The sequence below is a fragment of the Schistocerca gregaria genome, chromosome 7 (genome assembly GCF_023897955.1).
Source record: "Schistocerca gregaria isolate iqSchGreg1 chromosome 7, iqSchGreg1.2, whole genome shotgun sequence".
NCBI classification, from domain to species: domain Eukaryota; kingdom Metazoa; phylum Arthropoda; class Insecta; order Orthoptera; family Acrididae; genus Schistocerca; species Schistocerca gregaria.
The window spans coordinates 420,079,877-420,106,347 of record NC_064926.1 but is presented as its reverse complement, the minus strand read 5'-3'; the positions used below and the strand labels follow the sequence as shown (position 1 = coordinate 420,106,347).

At 44.1% G+C, this 26,471-nt stretch overlaps 1 protein-coding gene across 2 annotated transcripts in view; it reads right to left on the bottom strand.

The window, feature by feature from the left end:
* Positions 1 to 26,471, bottom strand: part of LOC126281202 (tropomyosin-1) — a 98,202-nt gene that overhangs the window by 58,415 nt on the left and 13,316 nt on the right. For both annotated transcript variants that reach the window (XM_049979937.1, XM_049979938.1), the window contains exons 2-4: positions 5,144 to 5,306; positions 3,291 to 3,416; positions 1,924 to 2,057 (exon numbers count right to left, since the gene is read on the bottom strand). In XM_049979937.1, coding sequence (XP_049835894.1) covers positions 1,924 to 2,057; positions 3,291 to 3,416; positions 5,144 to 5,257 — 374 coding nt within the window. In that variant the 5' untranslated portion in view covers positions 5,258 to 5,306. The remainder of the gene's footprint in view (positions 1 to 1,923; positions 2,058 to 3,290; positions 3,417 to 5,143; positions 5,307 to 26,471) is intronic.

Sequence of the window (26,471 nt, the reverse complement as noted above, 5' to 3'; positions counted from 1 at the left end):
CAGTGTTCCAACGACCGAGCAGCTTCCGCGTTTCATGAACTTTCCCCGTTTCATTACTTTTTTCGTGCTGTTAACGAAGTGAACTGAGCGTGTAACTTTATCAAAGTGTTGGGTAACATATTCTAGAAATAAACTACCCCTACATGAGGTATAGGTGTAGTCATAAAGTTGTAATTATCCCCTCGAAAAATGAATTTGCAACTACGAAATTTGGTGATGTCAGTCCTGTACACATCCGCCATTCAAAGTGACATATTTTAGCCAAGGTTGGATAAGGTGTGAAGCATCCCCAACTCTCTTGTGGTTCCCTTTTTAGGTACTCCACTTCGACGTCTGCTCGTAGATACGTATCCTCGGTAGGTTTTCCGGCTTTACTTCCCGACGTGACAGCGACGACTCTCCGATGAGGTGCGGGCCTTTGTTTTGCTATTACTGCGAGTCTTATAAATATCGTTTTTATTTAGTAATTTGCCCTGCTAAAACTCTCCCCTTTTATGATTAAGACAGCCTGTGCCACCTTTCGGAGGAAGTGGGGACGTCAAAGAGTCTCAAAAGTTCATATTAAGCAGTCCTTAAAACACATAAACGTTCACTTCAGTTAGCGTGTGAGTTAATGCCTACGCTTTCCGTTAGATGGTGCTGAGTTACTGCTGAATCGCTTTGGTTCCGTAAAACCTTCACTGATTAGTACTAGGTAACACAACACTCTCGTATTTCACTTTCACTCTATATTCAAGGATTAAGATGGTGATGGATGATGGTCTGTTTAAAAGGTTCCTAAGCTGGAGGAATGTAAATAGTCCGCAAATGCCGATATGCACACGCTCTACGTCCAGACTCGCAACTAACGGCACACGACACTTCAAAAAGTCCACACGTTAATATCTGAATACCGGTACCTCTGAATTCACTCGTATCAGCAGATAATTTGAGTTTCTGTCGTCTATATGTCCGTAAAGTTCCAGTTTAGCACTAAAGTCCTAAGATCCCCTTAATACTCCGTTGCTACCAACAGTCAGAGATCTTACATTACATCACTTTTAATCTCCGTAATATTCTAACAGTTTATCGTGAATCTTAACACGATAAAGTCCAATCTAATTATTGTCTCGCTGCCTGACATGGGTTCCCCGCCCTTTAATGAAACAATCAAGGAAAAAAGGCGGGAATAATGACGATCAGCCCTTTTTATAGGTTTTTCATCACAAGAGTTTAACGTCACTGCCTTCTCCATGACGGAGCTTTCGTGGCTTTGCTGTACTTAGACGTTAAACTACTTGCTGATATACTATAATTTTGATCTGCAGTTACCGAAATCTGATTCTACACTATTTTCTCCTCTACAAATTCTATTCTTCATATTAAATTATTCTTTCTATAGCTTTTATCACTGTAAACTGAACCGAGGTGTTACAGGTGGCGGACACTTTGATTGTAGAAGTTCTCACGTTGGTCACTGAGCTCTCTGTAAATGAAATTACACAGTAAATCTACAACACGATAGCCCACAGACAAGTGGAATACGTTTTTCATCCAAGCACTTATGAAGTTTTCGCAAAATAGATGCGGTGTCATAATGGTAAATTGGACAGGTGTTACAAGAATTTTAAGGTGGCAACACTGATGCAGCGATATTGTTCAGAGCATCTCACATTTTCATGCATGAAACGTGGAGGAGAAAAATCTGCAAATATTTTATTTGTTACATCCACCCTCAACCACTACTTCAAACACACAGAGACCTGTAGACCAGCAAGCCTGAACAACCGCAAAATTATCCACAGAATCGGCGGATGCGTGATTCTATATTAGTGGCAGAGGCTTCGTATTAACGCCATTTACAATAAACGTAGCCATATGTGAGGACGTTAGTGACTCGTGTAACGCAGTCCGCCGACAGTCTCCAGAGTGTTGGCCACTCACCGCTTGGACTCCTCAGCGGCCTCTGATGCCTCGGCCAGCTTGGTGGAGGCGGTGGCGAGTCGCTCCTCAGACCTCTCGAGGTCCTCCTCAATAAGCTGCAGCTTCCTGTTCAGAGCAGCCATCTCGCTCTCCGCCTGTCAAACACACGCACACCCAGCACCTCAAGTTAGACTTACAGCCACTTTGTGTATCGTTTCACATTTAATTTCAGAGACATTTCGTAAATATTTTACGGCGGGATATTGCTGAGAACGCAACGAATATATGTCTTCTGGCTACTGCGATTGTCGAGATTCTGTCCTCGTTTTACAGTACATTTTCAAACATCGAGTGAAACAAAACAAAGACAGATACTCAGCTATCACAGCAACGCATATGTACATATACAGGGTGTCCCAGAAACTTTACAACGAACTTCGAGCGGTTGTAGAGGGTGTCTTGAGGAACAAATCGAGGATAGGAACCCGTGGCTGGAAACGCCGTCCTGTGACGCCATAGGCGCCGGTAACTGTCATTAGGCCGCCCTTTTTGCAGCAAATGTGCCTTTGACGGAGCGTAGGCGGAAGCCTGGGAATGCTGTTTGTTATTCAGTGATCGCGACTAATTGTTACCTTCGCCAGTGGAGAAGATGGAGCTAGCTGCTGCGTAAAAAGACCTTATCTCCAATGAATGAGGTGCTCTGTTGCCTCTGTGGATGATGGTATCGAACACAGGTTTCGATCCCCAGACCTTTTTTTTTCCTGGAACTCTGTAAAGTCTCCAGTATCTTTCTGTACAGACTGCAGATGAAAATGTTTGTCTGAAATCGTCATCCACCAACGCAATAGAGCATCGCATTTGTAAGATGCAGCAGATAGCTCAGTCTTCTCCGCTGGCGCTCGTGGCAATCAAGCGTGATCATTGAATAATAAACAACATTACAAGGCGTTGTGCCTAAGGTCCGTCAGCGTACAAAACCACGTTTACTGCCGAAAGGGTGGCCTAATGGCAGGCGCCGGTGCCTATAACTTCGACGTTCTGTAGCGTCATTGGACGACATTTGCGGAAGAGGTTCCTGTGCTCTGTTTGTTCCTCAAGACATCCTCTACAACACCCACTGTTTGTCGAAACATTTCCGGTACACCCTGTATATATATTCCAATTATATCTAAGAGTAGCATACAGTCTGAAAATAATGGGCACTATCATAATTTGATGGCAAATTACTGTTAACTTACTTGCAATAACAATGTTCTCTCAGTTCTCGTTAGAATATTTTAGTAGTTACGAATTAAAAAGCTACATGAGACTTATCTAATACTGTGCACTGTTTCTTACTTTGCCATCAACCTGTTTGAGGGTTACCAATGACGCCAGCGAGTACTCACGTTCTGCAGTGTCTTCTCCTTCTCCTCGAGGTCCTTGTTGGCCTGCTCCAGCTTGTTCTTGGTGTTCACCAGGTCCTCCTCAACCTGGGTCAGCTTCTTCTTCAGCTCCTGCACCTCCTCATTCACCTAGGACACAACACACCGTCTTTTAGTGGCAGAACTAGCAATCTGCAAGAAATATTATACCGCAACTTACACGTCGGAGAAATGCTTTTACACATTTAGAGTAGGTTTTTACAATGTTTACTGAAAAACGTACTTTGGGGTTCGGAAGTAGCTATTGTTGCTTTAATCTCCAGTCCGAAAATTGGTTCAAAAAAGACTCTGAGCACTATGGGACTTAACATCTGTGGTCATTAGTCCCCTAGAACTTAGAACTAACTAACCTAAGGACATCACACACATCCATGCCCGAGGCATGATTCGAACCTGCGACCGTAGCAGTCGCGCGGTTCCGGACGGAGCGCCTAGAACCGCTAGACCACCGCGGCCGGCCCGAAAATTGGTTCATGCATCTCTACGAGCTATTATGTCCTGTGCAACTTATCACCCCTGCATAGGTATTACAACATACATCCACTTGAAAGTGCTTAGTGTTCCCCAAGCTTTGGTCTCATTCTATAATTTATTCTTTATCCCTCCTCCCCTCCCCACAACACTATTCTCGGTCACCAAGCTGACGGTTCTTTGATGCCTGAGGATGTGTCCTATTCACTTCTTTAGCTCAGGTTTTGGCCCAGCTCAGTTATGTTCAAACTCATACTTACACGATCTACATATCTAATCCTCAACATTCTTCTGTAAAACTACGTTTAATAAACTTCTGTTCTCTTCTTGTATAACCTACTTGTCACCCACTGTCACTTCCTTACCAGGCCATACTCCATACAAATACCTTCAAAAAGGGCTTCCAGACATTAAAATTTTTTTGTTCTCTTCATTTTATCTGTTTTTTGTTCAATTGAGCCCGCAGCATAGTATACGCCAGATAACGAGATCATTATAAAGAAGGACCAGAAGAGTTGGAGTGTATTTATAGACCTTTATTTCTGTATCGGCTTTCATTGAGATTTTCAAGTAACTTGCGAATGTAATGTTGGGGATTGAGGAGACCATTCATGTACATTCGAGACCCAATGCACATTTGATGGATTACATATTGGTAGTTATGTCTTGGTGAACGTAACGTCCATATTATATCGATAGTTAACTGTCACGTAACTGTCATTGCTCTGCCACCCCGGCCGGCTGAGTGTGTGTGTGTGTGGGGGGGGGGGGGTGAAGTTGGGTGTGGGGGGGGGGGGGGGCGTGTTTGGGACGGAGGGAGGGGTGGTCAGCAATAATAAGTTTCGTAAAGGTCTGAAATTGTGTAAATTTTGAAGTCTCTCAGCGCTCCATTCTCAAATACTAGATGAATTTCGTGTGGATAATTTGGCTGCCGTGAGTTACGCTGCCTGAAGGCTTACGTACAAATTCTAATTGTAATACTTGTCTTGCTGTGTCAGACGGTAAACTACTCTCAATAAGTACACTATGAAAGCATTTTGAATTTATAAATTCGGTCAATAGTTACATGAAGTAATCAAAATCAATTTTTGGTGCCCCTGGAAGCCGATAGATAGACACCTTGAATTCATACCGTGCATCATTAGCCGATTAGTAGTACAAGAGATCATATAAACGGTGTTAGATATAAACTTGATGGCCATTGTTTAAAAAAATGACTGTTTTGTGATTCCTGAAGACGTCTCGCTTTAGACAGGAGTTGACTGCTGTTCCGTTAGCAGCTTTTTCTTTCTGCAACTATTGTTGCGCGTGTGGGGTCGGAGCCGCAGTCACATTGGGGTAGGCACCTTGTCTGCGCGAGCGTTGGCGTCCTTAGCCTGCTGCTCGCAGGTGTCTGCCTTGTCCATGGCATTGTCCTTCTCCAGCTTCATCGCCTGCATCTTCTTCTTGATCGCGTCCATGGTGGCGGCTGTTCTTTTCTTCTCTGCTCACGGGAAAAATTAGTCCACACTGCAACAAACCAAACAAACAACTGTCAGTCAGGCAAATGTAAACATGCTTCATTTCGTATTTATAACTACGATGTGTGACATTCATTCGACAACATGTGAATATATTTCATTTTCAGCACTTAATTTAAGTATTTTCAAAGCAAATTCTCTTACACCAGAAAGATCTGTCTCGTGCGTTTATAGCGTGAAAGGAACACTTTAACTGATGCACAGTCGTTAAACCTCTTTATAAGAAAACCACAACGAAAGACTCAATTAATAATCTCCTAGTTTCCTTACTGCAGCTTTTTTCAAAAATATTAGAATAAATAACATACTCAAGAGTAGTCTCACATTTTAAACAGAAACAATTACTTAGGATATGGCCGGCCGGAGTGGTCGAGCGGCTCTAGGCGCTACAGTCTGGAACCGCGTGACCACTACGGTCGCAAGTTCGAATCCTGCCTGGGGCATGAATGTGTGTGCAGTCCTTAGGTTAGTTAGGGGACTGGTGACTTCAGCAGTTAAGTCCCATAGTGCTAAGAGCCATTTGAACTTAACAAATGACAGTTTGGATTCCAGAAGGTTTCAAGAATGTGAATGCTATTTATACATTCACTCATCAAATTTATAGGCCTTAAGTAAGAAAATGTGGCTAGTTGGTGTCTATTGTGATCTTTCCAGGACTTTTGATTCCATGGATTGTGTTACTCTCTCAAAATACTTTTTGAGGAATTGATGGCTTCATACAGAAGTGGTTTGAATCATAACAAATAGAATGAAAAATGTTGTGATAAATAATTCAAACAATGCTAGAAGCAGAGGAAATTTGTTGAATGGAGACAAATAACGCAGGGACTACCACAAGGTTCAATTATGGGCCCACTCCTATTCCTTTTATACACTCCTGGAAATGGAAAAAAGAACACATTGACACCGGTGTGTCAGACCCACCATACTTGCTCCGGACACTGCGAGAGGGCTGTACAAGCAATGATCACACGCACGGCACAGCGGACACACCAGGAACCGCGGTGTTGGCCGTCGAATGGCGCTAGCTGCGCAGCATTTGTGCACCACCGCCGTCAGTGTCAGCCAGTTTGCCGTGGCATACGGAGCTCCATCGCAATCTTTAACACTGGTAGCATGCCGCGACAGCGTGGACGTGAACCGTATATGCAGTTGACGGACTTTGAGCGAGGGCGTATAGTGGGCATGCGGGAGGCCAGGTGGACGTACCGCCGAATTGCTCAACACGTGGGGCGTGAGGTCTCCACAGAACATCGATGTTGTCGCCAGTGGTCGGCGGAAGGTGCACGTGCCCGTCGACCTGGGACCGGACCGCAGCGACGCACGGATGCACGCCAAGACCGTAGGATCCTACGCAGTGCCGTAGGGGACCGCACCGCCACTTCCCAGCAAATTAGGGACACTGTTGCTCCTGGGGTATCGGCGAGGACCATTCGCAACCGTCTCCATGAAGCTGGGCTACGGTCCCGCACACCGTTAGGCCGTCTTCCGCTCACGCCCCAACATCGTGCAGCCCGCCTCCAGTGGTGTCGCGACAGGCGTGAATGGAGGGACGAACGGAGACGTGTCGTCTTCAGCGATGAGAGTCGCTTCTGCCTTGGTGCCAATGATGGTCGTATGCGTGTTTGGCGCCGTGCAGGTGAGCGCCACAATCAGGACTGCATACGACCGAGGCACACAGGGCCAACACCCGGCATCATGGTGTGGGGAGCGATCTCCTACACTGGCCGTACACCTCTGGTGATCGTCGAGGGGACACTGAATAGTGCACGGTACATCCAAACCGTCATCGAACCCATCGTTCTACCATTCCTAGACCGGCAAGGGAACTTGCTGTTCCAACAGGACAATGCACGTCCGCATGTATCCCGTGCCACCCAACGTGCTCTAGAAGGTCTAAGTCAACTACCCTGGCCAGCAAGATCTCCGGATCCGTCCCCCATTGAGCATGTTTGGGACTGGATTAAGCGTCGTCTCACGCGGTCTGCACGTCCAGCGCGAACGCTGGTCCAACTGAGGCGCCAGGTGGAAATGGCATGGCAAGCCGTTCCACAGGACTACATGCAGCATCTCTACGTTCGTCTCCATGGGAGAATAGCAGCCTGCATTGCTGCGAAAGGTGGATATACACTGTACTAGTGCCGACATTGTGCATGCTCTGTTGCCTCTGTCTATGTGCCTGTGGTTCTGTCAGTGTGATCATGTGATGTATCTGACCCCAGGAATGTGTCAATAAAGTTTCCCCTTCCTGGGACGATGAATTCACGGTGTTCTTATTTCAATTTCCAGGAATTTGTAGGAATCAGCATGGGTTTCGAAAAAGACGGTCGTGTGAAACCCAGCTCGCGCTATTCGTCCACGAGACTCAGAGGGCCTTAGACACGGGTTCACAGGTAGATGCCGTGTTTCTTGACTTCCGCAAGGCGTTTGACACAGTTCCCCACAGTCGTTTAATGAACAAAGTAAGAGCATACGGACTATCAGATCAATTGTGTGATTGGATTGAGGAGTTCCTAGATAACAGAACGCAGCATGTCATTCTCAATGGAGAAGTAAGAGTGATTTCAGGTGTGCCGCAGGGGAGTGTCACAGGACCGTTGCTATTCACAATATACATAAATGACCTGGTGGATGACATCGGAAGTTCACTGAGGCATTTTGCAGATGATGCTGTGGTGTATCGAGAGGTAGCAACAATGGAAAATTGTACTGAAATGCAGGAGGATCTGCAGCGAATTGACGCATGGTGCACGGAATGGCAATTGAATCTCAATGTAGACGAGTGTAATGTGATGCGAATACATAGAAAGATAGGTCCCTTATCATTTAGCTACAAAATAGCAGGTCAGCAACTGGAAGCAGTTAATTCCATAAATTATCTGGGAGTACTCATTAGGAGTGATTTAAAATGGAATGATCATATAAAGTTGATCGTCGGTAAAGCAGATGCCAGACTGAGATTCATTGGAAAATCCTAAGGAAATGCAATCCGACAACAAAGGAAGTAGGTTACAGTACGCTTGTTCGCCCACTGCTTGAATACTGCTCAGCAGTGTGGGATCCGTACCAGATAGGGTTGATAGAAGAGATAGAGAAGATCCAACGGAGAGCAGCGCGCTTCGTTACAGGATCATTTAGTAATTGCGAAAGCGTTACGGAGATGGTAGATGAACTCCAATGGAAGACTCTGCAGGAGAGACGCTCAGTAGCTCGTACGGGCTTTTGTTAAAGTTTCGAGAACATACCTTCACCGAAGAGTCAAGCAGTATATTGCTCCCTGCTACGTATATCTCGCGAAGAGACCATGAGGATAAAATCAGAGAGATTAGAGCCCACACAGAAGCATACCGACAATCCTTCTTTCCACGTACAATACGAGACTGGAATAGAAGGGAGAACCGATAGAGGTACTCAGGGTACCCTCCGCCACACACCGTCAGGTGGCTTGCGGAGTATGGATGTAGATGTAGATGTAGAGTGTATATGATTGAGCTGCCACTTAACATTCGTCAAGCAGAAATGATACTTCTTGCAGACGATACTATTATAAATCCCGTAAGGGAGAAAGCAACATAAGAAATTGTTAATGAAGTTTTTCAACGAATCCTTAAGTGGTTCTCTTAAAATTTGACTCTTCTTAAATTTTGAAGAACCACACTATACGTAGATCTCTACAACAAATACAGTAACACCAAAAACTAGCTCAGCACATCATAATTCAGTAAACAGGGTAGAATGTTCCAAATCTTTGGGTATGTATTGACAAAATGTTGAAGCCCAAGAAGCATACTATCGAATTGTTCAAACAATTAATTCCAGCAACGTTTTTACTTCGAGTAATTCCTACTCTCGGACACAAAGGTAATAACGTCCTGACATATTCTGTAACTCATTAACGTCTTACGGAATAGTTCATAAGTTAGAAAGTACGACGGCATGAAAGCGAGCAGTATAAATATCATGCACTTTTCACTTGAGGTTACCTTGTAGGCATCTCTTCAAGGAGTTAGGCATTTAAAGTGTTCGGTCACAATACAAACATCCGTTAATGAAATTCGTCATAAAAATCAAAATCCATCATAATTTGAGAAGAATAGTAATGCTCATACCTACACCATAAGAGGAAAACGTAATCTTTATTGCCCATTATTAAAGCTGTCAGTGGCACAGAAAGAAGTTTAATATGCAGCAACAAAAATTATTGGTCATTTGTCCAACAACACAGAATGTCTGACAGGTAGCAAAGCAATTTTTCAAATCTAACCTAAAATCATTAAATTATTTGTTCTGGATAGCCCATTCTATTGCAAGGGCACCTTTTTTTATTGTAAGTTGTAGGTCATTCGTAACAGCAAAGAAATTGCATTAGGAGAGATATGTTTCGCAGTAGTTCTTGAGGCACGCATATTAAAGTCCATGTTTTTCGGACATTTATTTCTTGTTTTTGCTCTTATTGCCACCATCTTAAATTACAGAAAACATTTTTAACACTCTGTACATAAATTTTGTTATTCTAATTGGTCATAAATTGTAACACTGTGATACGTCCAATATCACGGATGGATAGAACTTCTAGTACTAGTACGTCACTGGACTCGCATTCGGGAGGACGACGGTTCAATCCCGCGTCCGGCCATCCTGATTTACGTTTTCCGTGATTTCCCTAAATCGCCCCAGGCAAATGCCGGGATCGTTCCTTTCAAAGGGCACGGCCGTCTTCCTTCCCCGTCCTTCCCTAATCCGATGAGACCGATGACCTCGCTGTCTGGTCTCCTTCCCCAAACCAACCAACCAACCAACTAGTACGTCAACAAGTTATTTCCCTATATGGAATGGACTACACTTCAACCCCTGGAGTAATAAGTTATAGCAGTCGCTGGATGTGCACTGTGGTCGATGTCCAATCGCTCAGCGTGCCTTCGTCTACACAAGAGTTTAACAGTATGGTGAACAAAGAACAGTCTATTGGACGCAGCGGCGGCGAATACTCTCAGTCTGCCCTATCCGCCTCCCCAAACTCTATCAGCCCACGAACATCCTCCACGACCCGTTTTACACTTATTAGCCGAGCTAAGCAACTGGTGTGGGCCAGCCGGAAATTGTGCCGCGGTTACATGACGTCAGCATCTGTAGGGTACCACCCTCCCCGTGCTGTTGGGCGCCGAAGCATGCAGGCGTTCGCGAGATGTTCGAGGGGGAGGTGTTAATTAACACCGCCCTTCCATCTCGGCGCCGCGAGGTGGGAACACTGTTTCGCCAGCAGCAGTAATTACTAAGTTTTGGCGGCAACGGTATCAGTGAAATACAAGGGTGAGGCTCTGGCACTTATTAGAGCGTGCAGCTAGCGGATCTGTGAAAATACACTACTGGCCGTTAAAACTGCTACAACACGCAGATGACGTGCTACAGACGCAAAATTTTAACCAACAGGAAGCAGATGCCGTGATATGCAAATGATTAGCTTTTCAGAGCATTCACACATGGTTGACGCCGGTGGCGACACTTACAGCGTACTGACATGAGGAAACTTTCCAACCGATTTCTCATACACAAACAGCAGTTGACCGGCGCTGCCTGGTGAAACGTTGTTGTGATACCTCATGTAAGGAGGAGAAATGCATACCATCACTTTTACGACTTTGATAAAGGTCGGATTGCACCCTATCGCTATTGCGGTTTATCGTATCGCAACATTGCTGCTAGCGTTGGTCGAGATCCAATGACTGTTAGCAGAATATGGAATCGGTGGGATCTGGAGGGTAATACGGAACGCCATGCTGGATCCCAACGGCCTCGTATCACTAGCAGTCGAGATGACAGGAATCTTATCCGCATAGCTCTAATGGATCGTGCAGCCACGTCTCGATCCCTGAGTCAACAGATGGGGACGTTTGCAAGACAACAACCATCTGCACGACGATTACAGCAGCATGGACTATCAGTTCGGAGACCATGGCTGCGGTTACCCTTGACGCTGTATCACAGACAGGAGCGCCTGCGTTGGTATTCTCAACGACGAAACTGGGTGCACGAATGCAAAACGTCATTTTTTCGGATGAATCCAGGTTCTGTTTACAGCATCATGATGGTCGCATCCGTGTTTGGCGACAACGCGGCGAACGCACATTTGAAGCGTGTATTCGTCATCGCCATACTGCCGTATCACCTGGCGAGATGGTACGGGGTGCCATTGATTACACGTCTCGGTCACCTCTTGTTCGCATTGACGGCACTTTGAACAGTGGACGCTACGTTTCAGATATGTTACGATCTGTGGCTCTACCCTTAATTCGATCCCTGTGAAACCTAACATTTCAGCAGGACAATGCACGACAGCATGTTGCAGGTCCTGTATGCGCCTTTCTGGATGCAGAAAATGTTCGACTGCTGCCCTGGCAAGCACATTCTTTATATCTCTCACCAATTGAAACCGTCTGGTCAATGGTGGACGAGTAACTGGCTCGTCACAATACTCCAATCACTACTCTTGATGAACTGTGGTATCGTGTTGAAGCTGCATGGGCAGCTGTACCTGTACGCTCCATCCAAGCTCTCTTTGAGTCAATGTCCAGGCGTATCAAGGCCGTTATTACGGCCAGCGGTGGTTGTTCTGGGTACTAATTTCTCTGGATCTATGCACCCAAATGGCGTGAAAATGTAATCACATGTCAGTTCTAGTATAATATATTTGTCCAATTAATACCCGTTTATCATTTGCATTTCTTCTTTGTGTAGCAATTTTAATGGCCAGTAGTGTACCACAAGCTTAAACTACCGAGCGCGTAGCATACAAAGATCTCGTTCGGCCAACACTTGAATATTGCTCGTTATTATGGGTTCCTTAGCAGACAGAACTGATAGAGGAAATAGAGAAGATCCAAAGAAGGGTAGCGGATTTCGCTATAGGTTCATTTAGTAAGCGCGAAAACGTCGCGGAAATGCTCAGCCAACTTCAGTGGCAGACGCTGCAAAAGAGGCGTTCTTCATCACGGTGTGGTTTATCGTTAAAATTCCGAGAGTGTTGTTCTCTAAGAGAGGTAACCAATATGCTCAGTTCTCCTACGTATATCTCATGGAATGACGATGACGCTCAAATTAGAGAGATTGGAGCTGACGCGTCGGCTTATCAGCTATCGTTGCTTCCACGAACCGTTCGCCACTGGAACAAGAAAAGGGTACGGTTGCGCGGGTACCCAAAGTATCCTCAGCATGGCTGTGAGGTGGCGTACCAAGTACAAATACTGACGTATTGGGGTTAGACAGAAATACGGAAAAACTGCAAGAAGTGCATGACTGAAATAAACGCAGATACCAGCCAGGCCTGCAGGTTCCGCTTTGTATTTGTCGTGAACCCTGTTAGCATCAAAACAAAACGAAGGGAGCTCCGTACTGTTTCCGACTTCTGGTCGAGCTTACGTCCCAAGACTAAACATGGCGAGAATTTGGTGATAACTGAGCAATCACATTGTGGTACTGTATGAACCCCATGTTCTCCTGTAGGGACGTGTTTCTGCCACGGAGTCGGCAGCTCGTGGTCTTGCGGTAGCGTTCTCGCTTCCCACGCCTGGGTTCCCGGGTTCGATTCCCGGCGGGGTCAGGGAGTTTCTCTGCCTCGAGATGACTGTGCGTCTTTCGTCATCATTTCATCATGACTGACTCGCAAGTCGCCGAAATGGCGCCAGCGAAAAAGGACTTGCAATTTCGGCGGCCGAACACCCCGATGGGGTCTCCCGCCTAACAATGCCGCACGATCATTTCATTTCTGCCACGGATTACGTGACTAGTCTGCCTTATCAGTTCCACCCCACGTACAGTGTTATGCTATGATGCTATGTTCCAATACGACAGGGCCCCTGTTCACACAGCTCGTCCAAGAGCGGTTTCCTGAGCACGAGCATGAGTTGTCGCCTTTGTCCTGGTCACCACAGTCTCCAGATCTGGATATTATTGAGCCTTTGTAATCTACTTTGGAGACAACGGCGCGTGCTGACAATCCACCACCATCGCCATTACCTGAAGTTCGCACTATTTTGAAGTAAGAGTGGTATAAGGTTCCCTTGAAAGCCGTGCAAGACTTGTATTTATCCATTCCGAGACGACTGGAAGCTGTTTTGAATGCCAAAGGGTTTCCAACGTCGTATTCGTCATGGTAAGGTGTTGTCTTTTTGGTGAGTCTATCTTCGTATATGTAGTCACAAAGAGCCGCCTAGAGATCGGCGGAACAAACCGTAGAATGAGAAATATACGTAGGATGGAGAAGGACAAACTGATGATGTCAGAGTAGGATGTAGGACGATGAATCGATGAAAATTTCCAAAGCATCTATCGGTCGGAAATGCTCCAGTATGAAACTACGACCACAAGACGACAGCCAATCAGCGATGGGCTCGAGAATGTGTACACATTTAAACTAACTTGCCCAAATTAATAATTATTACCCTGAAAGTTGGAGTTACTAATTAAACTAGGTGAAGTTCACAGTCAAATCCAGGTAAGCTTTAATTCTCATGCATGCCTGGATACGTTAGGTGCGACTTTTCTGTGATGTTTACTGGATACAGTTCGCCAACAAGTCAACTACGCTAAAATTACCGCAGTGTAGTTATCAAGACAGTTAGCTGTGTTGCACGAACAGCACAGTGGTAATACAGACTCTACGTGATGTTTTATGATGCATTTTTATTAATAATGACGTCTATAGCTGCAATTTTTGCTAATATAGAGAGAGCAAAGATGAACTTCATTCTCACACACCCAGTATATCAGTTAGTGTGAATTATGACAATGGTGAATACGAAAACCGAAATTCAATTTTGAACACTTTTTTCTCAGATCACATTAATTATAGCAAATGCTCGAAATTTTTTTCTCCAAAATTCACAACGACTATAGCATAATACATCAGCAGCTTAGCCGAACAAATCATGTTGGCACCCTGCGAGATGGCGCAGTGGTTAGCACACTGCACTCGCATTCTGGAGGACAACGGCTCAAACTCGCGTCCCGCCATGTGTTTTATATTTTCCGTGATTTCCCTAAATCGGCTCAGGCAAATGACGGATGGTTCCTCTGAAAGGGCACGGCCGACTTCTTTCCCATCCTTCCGTAGTCCGATGGGATCGATGACCTTGCTGTTTGGTGCCCCCCAAATCAACCAACCAATCTTCTGCATTGGTAGACACACCGAGGCACTTCCGCATACTGCACAAACTAGAGGGTTCTCGTCGGTGGTTCTTCTTCTTCTTTTTCTGTTTTCCCAGTTTCACTATTATTTCGAGATGTTAGGCTACCGTAGGCTAACCGTAGACTATCGTAAGTAAGTTCAGACTGCAGATTTATCATACATCGCTAGAAAAGGCAATTTCCTCAAGAAATTGTAAAATTTGAAGAAAAACCGCAAAACAGAAACGTGTCAAACACCTTTTCAATACTTCATCAAGTTTGTATAAAACATGTTTCTGTTATTCTTAAACAACTTTCTTACCTATCAATAATAACAGGAAATTTTCGCCTTTGATCATAGTGAAGTGCAAAATAACATCAATAATTGTATAGATTTTTTATGTTTGTGCGTGTAAATTGTATTGGCATCAAAAGTATTGTTTTGACCACCTGAAAGCTCAATAAATTTACCTTATTCATAAAATGTGATTTATATTTTATAAGGATATAAACTACACAATAGACTAACGGTGAACGATGTATGTTTCTATGTGCAAAAGAAAAAAAAGAAGAAACAATAAACAAAGATAAGTTGTCGGCTCCTATTTTCCCTCTCACACATTTATTTGTTTATTTCCTTACCAGTGCTACCAATACCATTTAATACATCATTTATATACTGTGCCATAGCTAACGAACCAGAATTTTAGAAAAACGCAGCTTTACTACTACTGTATGTAGAGTTGAATGTCTACAAATGCTATGAAAGACAGTTATCACTCGAAATTCCTACATTCGTTGCGTTGCCACGTAGCAACTTTCGATATAGTTCTCTTAGTCAGCGGCAGTTCTCGTTGAGGTTTGCTCGAGGCCGCAACGCCTGCCGGAGGGCGGTAATAAGCGAGGCTGCGGTTCTGCGTCGCCCTCCGTGTGGTTTCGCTTCCACGGCTGACGAGGAAATCCCGTGCGGCAGGCAATGGCAGCCCGAGGAGAAAACGCGATTGTCTCGCGCCATTTCGTGCACGAGAATAGCGTTTCCGCCATCCGTGCCACGTGTGCATTTAAAGAGGACAAAGCTGAAAGGATCTTCCAACGTCGCATCAGAACACGACGACAAACTCAGTTGCCTGTAACGAGCTGTCATTAGCTCCGAGCGTTATTATCATTAGTGGGACAAGGCAACAGTATATCAGAATACAGCTGTCAAAGGCATCCTAGTGATACGAGGAGTTTTATTCGCCCGCATTGACAAAGAGTAGACGAGACTATCATACAACAACGGCTATCACAGAACACAGATGGGCAAATTAACGTCTCAGTCTACACGAACGATTCCAATACACGAGAAATAACGAGACAGCCTTTCCACTGCCCTTTAACAAGTACAGGGTGTTTCAAAAAGGACTTTACAACTTTGAAAATTCATATAAATTAATTCAGGGTACCTATAGAGATGATTGTAGCGTTAATTTGTAGGGAAATACAAGTTTTGTCTCGCGTAGTTCGTTAGTGCCGAATCGCACCGTAAGGAGCGCTAGCGGTAATTGCGTTAAAGAAGGCTGCCTGCACTGGACACGAGCGCGCCAGCTGTGTGTTTTGTTTTGAAGAATCGAACGACAGTGTGACAAGGATTACTCACCACGGGTCGTAACACATCTGAAATGTAACGTCCACAGTTCAAAGTGCCGTCAATGCGAACAAGAGGTGAGCGAGACGTGTAACCAATGGCACCCTATACCATCACGCCGGGTGATACGCCTGTATGGCGATGACGAATACACGCTTCCAATGTGCGTTCACCGCGATGTCGCCAAACACGGATGCGACCGTCGTGATGCTGTAAACAGAACCTGGATTCATCCGAAAAAATGACGTTTTGCCATTCGTGCATCCAGGTTCGCGTTCGAGTACACCATCGCAGGCGCTCCTGTCTGTGCTGCAGCGTCAAGGGTAACCGCAGCCACGGCCTCTAAGCTGATAGTCCATGCTGCTGCAAACGTCGTCGAACTGTTCGTGCAGATGGTTGTTGTCTTGCAAACGTCTCCATCTGCTGACTCATGGATCGAGACGTGGCTGCACGATCCGTTACAGCCATGCGGATAAGATGCCTGTCATCTCGACGGTTAGTGATACGAGGCCGTTGGGATCCAGCAGTGCGTTCCGTATTACCGTCCTGACCCACCGATTCCATGTTCTGCTAACAGTAATTGGATCTCGACCAACGCGAGCAGCAATGTCGCGATACGATAAACCTCAATCGCCATAGGCTACAATCCTACCTTTATCAAAGTCGGAAACGTGATGGTACGCATTTCTCCTCCTTACACGAGGCATCACAACAACGTTTCACCAGGCAACGCAGGTCAACTGCTGTTTGTGTATGAGAAATCGGTTGGAAATTTTCCACACGTCAGCACGTTGTAGATGTCGCCACCGGCGCCATCCTTGTATGAATGCTCTGAAAAGCTAATCATTTGCGTATTACAGCATCTTCTTCCTGTCGGTTACATTTCGCGTCTGTAGCACATCATCTTCGTGGTGTAGCAGTTTTAATGGCCAGTAGTGTATTACCTCGCAACCATTTAAAAGCAAGCATGTACCATGTAAGTGGCACAGCTTTCTGCATTTAAACAATTAACGTAGCACTTTGGAACTTGCCTTTCCTAATATTTTATGGAGCCGTATTCCTTTTAGACTATGGACACCAAACTCAATAGCCGCCAGGCACGTCTGCTTCGCGGTACAGACCTTTCTGCTGTCTATTTCGTCTATTTGAGAGTGACGTGAGTTGTGATTATTTCTGGTAAAATAGTGCAGTACGTCGGTTTCGCGTGTCACTGGAAGTGCTCTTCAAGTTGAGTTCTTGCAAGTGCCCCGCTGGACAAGAGGCAGCGCTGCCCCTCCTCCCCTCTGCTTGAACCTCCCTCCCCCTCCCTCTGCCCACTCGAACCACCCTACCCTCCCCTCTGCTTCTCGGAATGGACCTGCGGTCTATTCCTGGCCTTCTCCTTTTGCTCCCGGCGCTGGCCGGCTGCTCGAAAACGATCGAGTTGCTCGTCCGACGGTGCTCCTTGAAGCGGAACCTGTAATTCGCTCTAGCGGCAAGCACCTCACCCCTCTCTCTCCCTGCCCTGTATTTCCGTTTCTGTCTCTCTTGTATGTGTTCACGTGTATGTGAAACTAAGGTGTTTTGTGTGTGTGTGTGTGTGTTTGAGCGTCAGCAATAGTGAGCAGTTCCTGGAAATAGGTGGAGTTCTACAAGCGGTGAGGCACTACACGGAACGATCACCAGCGTCGACAGCGCTGCGCGAGGCGAAATAAACTAACATTCTGCGAATTGTTCAGCATAGTGACTACCTGGCACAACGAAATTCCTCGAGTGCATTTTGATCCTCCTGGTTTCGTCCCCTATCTGTAGCTCACATACATAATATACAAGGTGATTCAGTACCCCCTGCTGCTGTCGTTTTACTCAGCCCGAAGTGTTAAAGTTGGATTTCATAAACCACTCGCGAGATTTTCATATTCTCTTGCTAGCTACGCGCCAACTATTACTCCTACAGAAAAATCTGCATGACACTTTTGTCGGAACTTTAATGTAGCTAAATTTTGTTCGGGGATGCGTTTTCGCTGCAGATCACGATTTTCATATATTCAAGAAAAACGGTGCAAAAGAGACCTTCAAACGCACTTACACCCTACACTCATCTCTCACCAGTCAGAGTTATGTTGTTCGAGATACCCCCTCCAACCATTGTACAAAAATTTCCGACTACACGAACTATTTTCTATATTAGACCACTTTTCGTCTCTATTGGTTGAGGTATTACGCCACCAGCATAGTCGGCTACTTCGTTAACATTATTAATTTAAATGTTCCCGTGAGGGTAATGAACGAAGCACGACGTTTGTAAACGTTGCGCTAAAACTAATTACGTTGACAATTCGATCCAAACGTAACCCTTTATAAGCACACTAGTTCCGTAGTCAGAAGACCTGACAAATTCAACGATGCAATTATTTAATTTATGCTGTTAAAATTCACAAAATTCACAAAGTTTTACAATTTGTCAGTGCTCGACTAAGCCAGTGGCATAATAAGGCCAGTCAATGAAGGCCAAAAAGGTCATATGTGGCAAATAACTCGTGAAGTCCCAATTATTTGTGCTGTGGTAGAAGAGAGAGCTATGAACAATATACTGAAAATCCTGACCAGTGGGATTTCAGTGTACGACTGAGTGCACTTTAAGGTCGCTTTCGGACGTTTTCCTTGAATAATTCAAAAACTGCAGCCTCTAACGAAAACGTATATTAGAACAAAATTTATCTACATTAAATTTCCTACAAGAAAAATCTTGTTCATTTTTTCTCTATGACTAATAGATTGTTGTAGCGAGTGAAATAATATGTAAATCCCGCATAGTTTATGAAAGCCAGCGATAACATTGCGGGTTGCTTAAAAAAAAGCGACACGGACAGCTGTATTAACCTGTATGTACACAATGCTTCAAAGTCTTTGCGACAAACTTCTAAAACACTGGACTCGCATTCGGGAGGACGACGGTTCAATCCCGCGTCCGGCAATCCTGATTTAGGTTTTCCGTGATTTCCCTAAATCGCTCGAGGCAAATGGTGGGATGGTTCCTTTCGGGAGCGAATCAGGAACTTCTGTTTTGTGTTGCCTATAGCTTTTCATAGGAAGTTGATGACTTTGGAACAACCTGTATACACAGGGGGTCACAAACAACCTGAAAAGCTCGTAAAGGTGTTGCAGAATACATTGTGCTGAGAAATAATTGTTCAGAAAAAAATACTATATGTTCCGAGCTATTAAGCATTGATGACAGCCAACGAACAGTTGCGCGCACAAATGTAAACGTTCCTGCAAAGGCGGTGTTGCCAAACGTATTCTTCGTTTGAGTTCAAATAAATTGTTCAAATGGCTCTGAGCACTATGGGACTTGAAATCTGAGGTCATGAGTCCCCTGGAACTTAGAACTACCTAAACCTAACTAACCTAAGGACACCACACAACACCCAGCCATCACGAGGCAGAGAAAATCCCTGACCCCGCCAAGAATCGAACCCGGGAACCCGGCCGTGGGAAGCGAGAACGCTACCGCACGACCACGAGCTGCGGCCTCTTCATGATATTCGATGGCTCTTCGAAAGAGAACTTCAATCACTTTTTTTTACGTTTTGCAGTGCAACTTGCGCAAAAACAGGTAATTAATTTCTAAATACAAATGCCGACGCAGAACAAGACGCTGAAGCCGTAGATATCACAGAACAGGGTTCGGTCCTTTGTCGAAAACGCTGCATTAAGACAGCACCTCACCACCTCTCTCGGTCCTTATATTTAGAAATACATACAGGGTGTACCACCTCTTCCCAAAATATGGAAAACAAAGAACTTGCAGTAATAGAGATTTGTTTCACAATATCTAAGTTGTGGAAGTGCTCATAAGTCTTAAGGTCCTCATTATAGAGCCCATATTGACTGGACATTTTTTCTTCCTGTTATACGAAAAATTCATTACCGAAGTATTGCCATAGATTTTGATACACCCTGTACAACGACAGACGTATAGTGTGTGGAAAGATGCAGCAATTGTTACAAAGCTGCGGTCGGTTATTGATTTTACTCACATCTCCTATTTAATATTGGTGACTACCGGTTTTGGCCTTTATTGGCCACCTGCATGTCTACAAAAAAAGGACCGAAAACGACAAATATCTAGAAGGACCCAAGATATCCTGGAGAATATAGAAAGAGTCAGTCTATCTTACAAGAGATCTTTTTTTTCCTGTATTTTTGTCATTTACGTTCCATTTCTTCTAGACCTGAAGGTGGCTCATAGAAGCCTAAGTTGAATAGCAGAAATGAATGTGACCGACATAAGTAATTATCGGTAATTTTTTTAGAAAATTATCTACCTATTTTTGCGAAAGTTACACTGCAAATCTCATCAAATCTTATGCCATTGTACCTGTCGTTCCAAGAGGTCTCAAATGTTTTTAAAAAGGTATAGAATTCCATTTACAGGTGCGATACTTCTTCAGTATCTCGACAGACACAAGTACTATCTATACAGCATATTGCTTAGCCCATTAGTGACTATTATCGATATGAAATTTCGTTTCGACGCCTAAGGTTATCTACGAAACATTTTCGATGTTCAATCACCGTTCACCCTGTAGATACACCTAGCATTAGGCTTCGCTGTATTGGATACATCTCATAATCAGGATTTCATTGCTTAAACACCTTTACTTCGCTTGTTACCTAGTCCTGGGCAAACATAACTGAACTTAAATGCAACTTAAGACTCTTCACAGACGTGCTGCCGCAGAATACATCATATATCGCGGAAAAACGTGAAGGTAAAGTTAGAGACTTTCGGATTCATAGGGGGACAACGTGAACTTGTCTTCACCGAGTTGATTCACATTTACAGGACGCGACTAGAACTTCGAGATATGTAAAGAGGAAGACATAATCTCAACCGTTATCGAGAAAACTGAGTTCAAAAATTTTAGATTACTTATGTACTTTGTATTTATCGCAACAACTCCGCAGCCAAGCAAAAAAGAGCTTAGTCCCATAAGCGTGATATCTCTGGATCTAATCTCACTGGTGATATTACTATTGTTTCTCAGCTGTCTGCACCAATATCCGGTGATATAATTCGAGATGAGTTGTACACCGCGAAACTTCGTGACGACAGAGAAACGTTAAAGAATTCATATCAAGTTTGTAACAAAAACACTGAAAAAACCATGCACGTGAGAAAATTTGGCGTTCGTTACATGTGCTGTATGTCGCAATAATTATCGTTTTCCATGTTTGTACGACTATTATCATCCAGCATTTCGCAGTGCTCCATGGATCACACCATTACATTTGGCACAAATGTAGATAGAATAAAATAAATAAAATGATTATCGTCATTTGGTTGAAAGTTATCGAGAATCCTTTTCTTACTCCTTTAAAAAAACTTTTTATCTCTTTCAGGATAAAGTCTAGGAAAATAGTAACGAATCACTGAATATGATAACTTGCACGGTTGCTGGAATTACTCGAGAATTTAAAAAAATAAAGAACTACCAACAGTGAAATTCCATCCAGTGACGTCGTGCTTATGAAAGTAAGTGCTTAATCGTTCGACAGCCGGTTCCTTGAATACGAGCTGTCCCACAAAGTATATAAGCACGGCTACGATTTTCAAACATTTCTCGTAAACGGTTAATAGTTGTGTCTTCCTGTCTGCATATGTTGAAGTCTTGTCAATATGAATCAAATCGGTGATGGGAAGTTTTTACAGTCCCCTTGTAAGATGGCTGCTTACCAACAATCGTTCTTACCACGTGCCGTTCGCAATTCGAGCAGGAAAGAGTAAAAGTGACAGCGATACAGGAAGTACCCTCCGCCACACGCCATAAGGTGGCTCGTGGAAAACAGATGTAGATGTAGACTGATGCGCCAAAGGAATTGGTGTAGGCATGAGCATTCAGATACAGAGGTATCCAAACAGGCATAATACGGCGCTGCGGTCGGCAGTGCCTGTATAAGACTACAAGTGTCTGGCGCATTCTTATATCGGTTACTGTGCTAAAATGGCAAGTTATCAAGATTTAAATGAGTTTGAACGTGGTGTTATAGTTGGCGCACGAGCGATGAGACGCAGCACTTCCGAGGTTGCGCTGAAGTGGGGATTCTCCGGTACGACTATTTCACGAGTGTACCGTGAATATAAGGAATCCGGTAAAACATCAAATCTAAGACATCGATGCGGCTGGAAAAAGATCCAGCAAGAAAGGGTCCAACGACGACATGGGAATCGATGAACGTGACGGAAGTGCAATCCCTCCACAAATTGGTGCAAATTTCAAAGCTGGCCCATCAGCAAGTGTCAGTGTGAGAACCATTCAACGATATGGGCTTTCGGAGCTGAAGGCCCACTTGTGTACCATTAATGACTGCACCATACAAAGCTTTACACCTTTCCTAGTCCTGTCAACACTGACCTTGGGCTGTTGATGACGGGAAACATGTTGCCTGGTCGGACGAGTCTGTTTCAAATTGTATCGAGCGGATGGACGTGTACGGGTATGGAGACAACCTCATGAATCTATGGACTCTTCGAGCTTGTGAAGGCTATGTAATTGTGTGGGGCGTGTGCAGTTGGAGTGATATGGGACCCCTGACACGTCTAGATACGACCCTGACATGTGACACGAAGGTAAGCGTCCTGTCTGATCACCTGCATTCATTGCTGTTCATTGTGCATTCCGAAGGACTTGTGCAATTCCAGCAGGACAATGCGACACCCCACAGGTCCAGAATTGCTACAGAGTGGCTGCAGGAACATTCTTATGAATTTTAACACTTCCGCTGGCCACCAAACTCCCAAGACTTGAACACTGTTGAGTATATATGGGATGCCTTGCAACGCGCTTTTCAGAAGATATCAGTTTTTTCGGCTCTTCAGTGTAGAGCTCAATAATAGATCGAGAACACACAATGAAGCAGCGAGTGTGTTGGAGAGCATCTGAGTCGTTTAAAACAGTAGTACCTCAAGCTCTAAACTGCGACAGAATCTGTTTCTGGACTTGACACGTCACCACTTCAAAGTCACATGTCTTACACGCGGTAACATTAGCTGTTGCTGGCGTCGTTGTATTCTTCAGAATGCAGACTCGTTTGATGCAGTAGATGACAACAAGGTACGGCTGGGGAAACATCTCACCGCTTATGGAATATCTTTGGCTGTTTAAATTCGCAGCGGATACCGCCACACGAGGAAATGCGCTGCACTAACCGATATACGGCGGCCTGTAAAGGCACGAGGCGCTCTCTGGTGTGCACGGAGAAGGAATACGGGAACGGTGGTAGCCCCGAGGAGCCGGGACCGCTGACACAGCACTTAAGGACGGCGCCCCGCCGGCGGTGCCCTATAAATAAACATGGCGCCTTCCGTGAGGTCGCAAAGAGAAGGGACGCAAATTCCCAAAGGATGGAGGCACTTCCACAGCATTCTGCAATACACCTTTTCGACTTAAACTCTCGCATCTAAACCTCTCTCATATGCGATTATATGTACTTTGTACAATTGTGCGCTACCAAAACTATGTACAGTTCGCTAAGCTTGGTAGACTACATAAATAACACAGCACCGGTAGTACTGGAAGGTAAAGAAAAATAAATGAATGTGTGAGAGAGAAAACAGGAGCTGACGACTGCTCTCTGTTTTTTGTTTATTCGTTTCTTTTGCACATAATTAGAAATGCGCATCCTTCAGTGTAAAACAGTTGTAGTCTATATACTTACTGAATATAAAATACACTTAGTAAGTAATAAAATTAGTTGATTGAGTAAGATGTCCGCTCTTATGTAACTAAAGCAATTACTTCCCATGCAAGTACAGTTAAAATGCACAAACATAAAAAACTATACAAGTATTGTTATTTTGTGCTCCATAGAACGCTCTTCATCCTGAACAAAGGTGAGTTCTCTGTTATTACTGATAAGTGCTAAAGTTGTTTATGAATAACAGAAACATGTTTTATATAAGCACGCCGAAATATTGAAGTGGTGGTTGGTATGTATTTGTTTTGAGTCTTTTAACTTTTTTGAGGAACCTGCGTTTTCAGAGCTATATAATAAATCTTTTTTTATTTATATTTTTATTGCAACACCCCTCTGTTTCGGATAAAATAAGAATTAAACATTAATTGTTTTTAATTTTGCTATAAATACTGTATCTGGAAGTAATAGACAGAAGGATAACTATGTGAAATAGAACTTATGGCCGTTCGGGATAGCCGTGCGGTCTTAGGCCCCTTGCCATGGTTCGCGCGGCTCCCCCTCCCCGCCCCCCTTCCCGTCGGAGGCTCGAGTCCTCCCCCGGGCATGGGTTTTGTGTTGTACTTAGCGTAAGTTAGTTTAAGTTAGATTAAGTAGTGTGTAAGCCTAGGGACCGATGACCTCAGCAGTTTGGTCCCATAGAATCTTACCACCACCAACAACAGCTCTTTTCCGTAGGTTGCACGGCCCTTTATATATCCTCATACAGTTTCTAGATGGTTCAGTGCTTCCGGTTTATAGACTAGATAAACTACCGTAAAGAGTTACCGTAGTCTGAACTCATATGTGATAGTCTATGATAGCTTGCGGTAGTTTATTACACACATAACGAAAACGTAGTAAGTGATATTTAACTACTTTGTGAGGGTTTCAGAGAGAAGAAGTTTCTAGAAGGCTTGTAACTATGTGTAAAGTCTGTTGAAAGTCGATAGGTGCTCTGAAATACTGAAAATGAGTATAGTCTGGGTAATTTGCGTGCACCGATTTACCCTGCCTCAAGACATATGCACAGTTCCTAACTTCGATATTTAACATAACATTATACCTCTTTATGAGTAGATTATGAGAACATTTTAAATTCTAGAATTCGATCAATAGACATATGAAATACTGAAAAACAAATTTTTGTAGCCACTGGAAGCCATTAGATAGGCAAACTGCAACTTGTCTTTGGTGTTAGCCGTTTGCAATACAGATTTTTCTCCACTCATCTTTCTTTATCGTTTTCTTCTTTTCTTCGATTTCGAAGCAACTGGACCTTCATCTTCTGGCACTAATAGCACTTCAATCGATGTTATGTGCCACTTCCAGTTTGTCACATCGACAACAATGCAAAACAGCCACAATATGAAGAAGCAGTTGCTTCGAAATCAGTAGTAAATATATACAAAATATACGCAGCTGACCGGAGAAAAATTATAAGAGAATAGCGTTTATTAACAAAATAAACTATTAGGTCTACAACTTTGCTCCCACCCATTTTTCTCCACGTTCGAGGCTTTATTCTGAAAAACTTACAAAGTATTTACTTTCCCACATCTATAGGCAGCTTACGAATCTCACGGCGAAGAACTGGGCGTATTTTGAGATCCATGAACTGATCCAATTTTGCACTTATTCATATGACTGTAAGTGCTGGTCAGCCAGGCCGTGTGTCATTGATCGAAAAAGGTGTTAATCAGAGGGAGCAATGTCTGGAGAATACGGCGGGTGGGTAGAACCTTCCATTTCAACGTTCCCAAATATATTTTGACAGGTTTTGCGACTTAGTGTTCAGCACTGCCGCGCTGCAAAATCACTTTCCATGTCGATCTCTGATCTTTGGTCGTTGGTATTTCAGTGCTCGGCTCAAACGCATCAACTGGTTTCGGTAACGATCTCCTAGAATTGTTTCCGTCGCTTTCAGTAGCTTCGAAAACCTTCTCTCTTCCACCGCCTTCTCGGTCTTAGACATCAAAATCACCGTTTTGGAGCGTTGAAACCATTCTCTACAAATTCCTTCAGTGATAGGAGTATCACGATAGGTCACATCCACAACTTTATGATCTTCAGGCACAGTTTTCATCATATTAAAAAAATAAAATGGTTCAAACGGCTCTGAGCACTATGGGACTTAACTTCTGAGGTCATCAGTCCCCTAGAACTTAGAACTACTTAAACCTAACTAACCTAAGGACATCACACACATTCATGCCCGATGCAGGATTCGAACCTGCGACCGTAGCGGTCGCGCGGATCCAGACTGAAACGCCTAGAACCTCTCGGCCACTCTGGCCCGCTCATATTAAAACAGAACATTAAAACCTCCAGCAAATGACGAGAATTTGGCTCGTAAATTGACACATTCTATCTAAAATAACTTTATGATACAATACGAAATCGACTAACATTTTGATGGCGTTATATTTACAAATGCCTAAGTTATTCTATGACACTTATGACCTACCACCTGCTTCACCAACTGAAGCTACTGCCATCTATTGTAAAACTAACTTTTTTTCCTACGTCTCCACGAATCAACAAGAGAAAAGTGGAATGACTTAACATCTATAATCGGCTGAACTGAACATGTCATTTGTACTTAGGTGATTCATGTAAAAAGGTTTCCGACGCGATTGTGGCCGC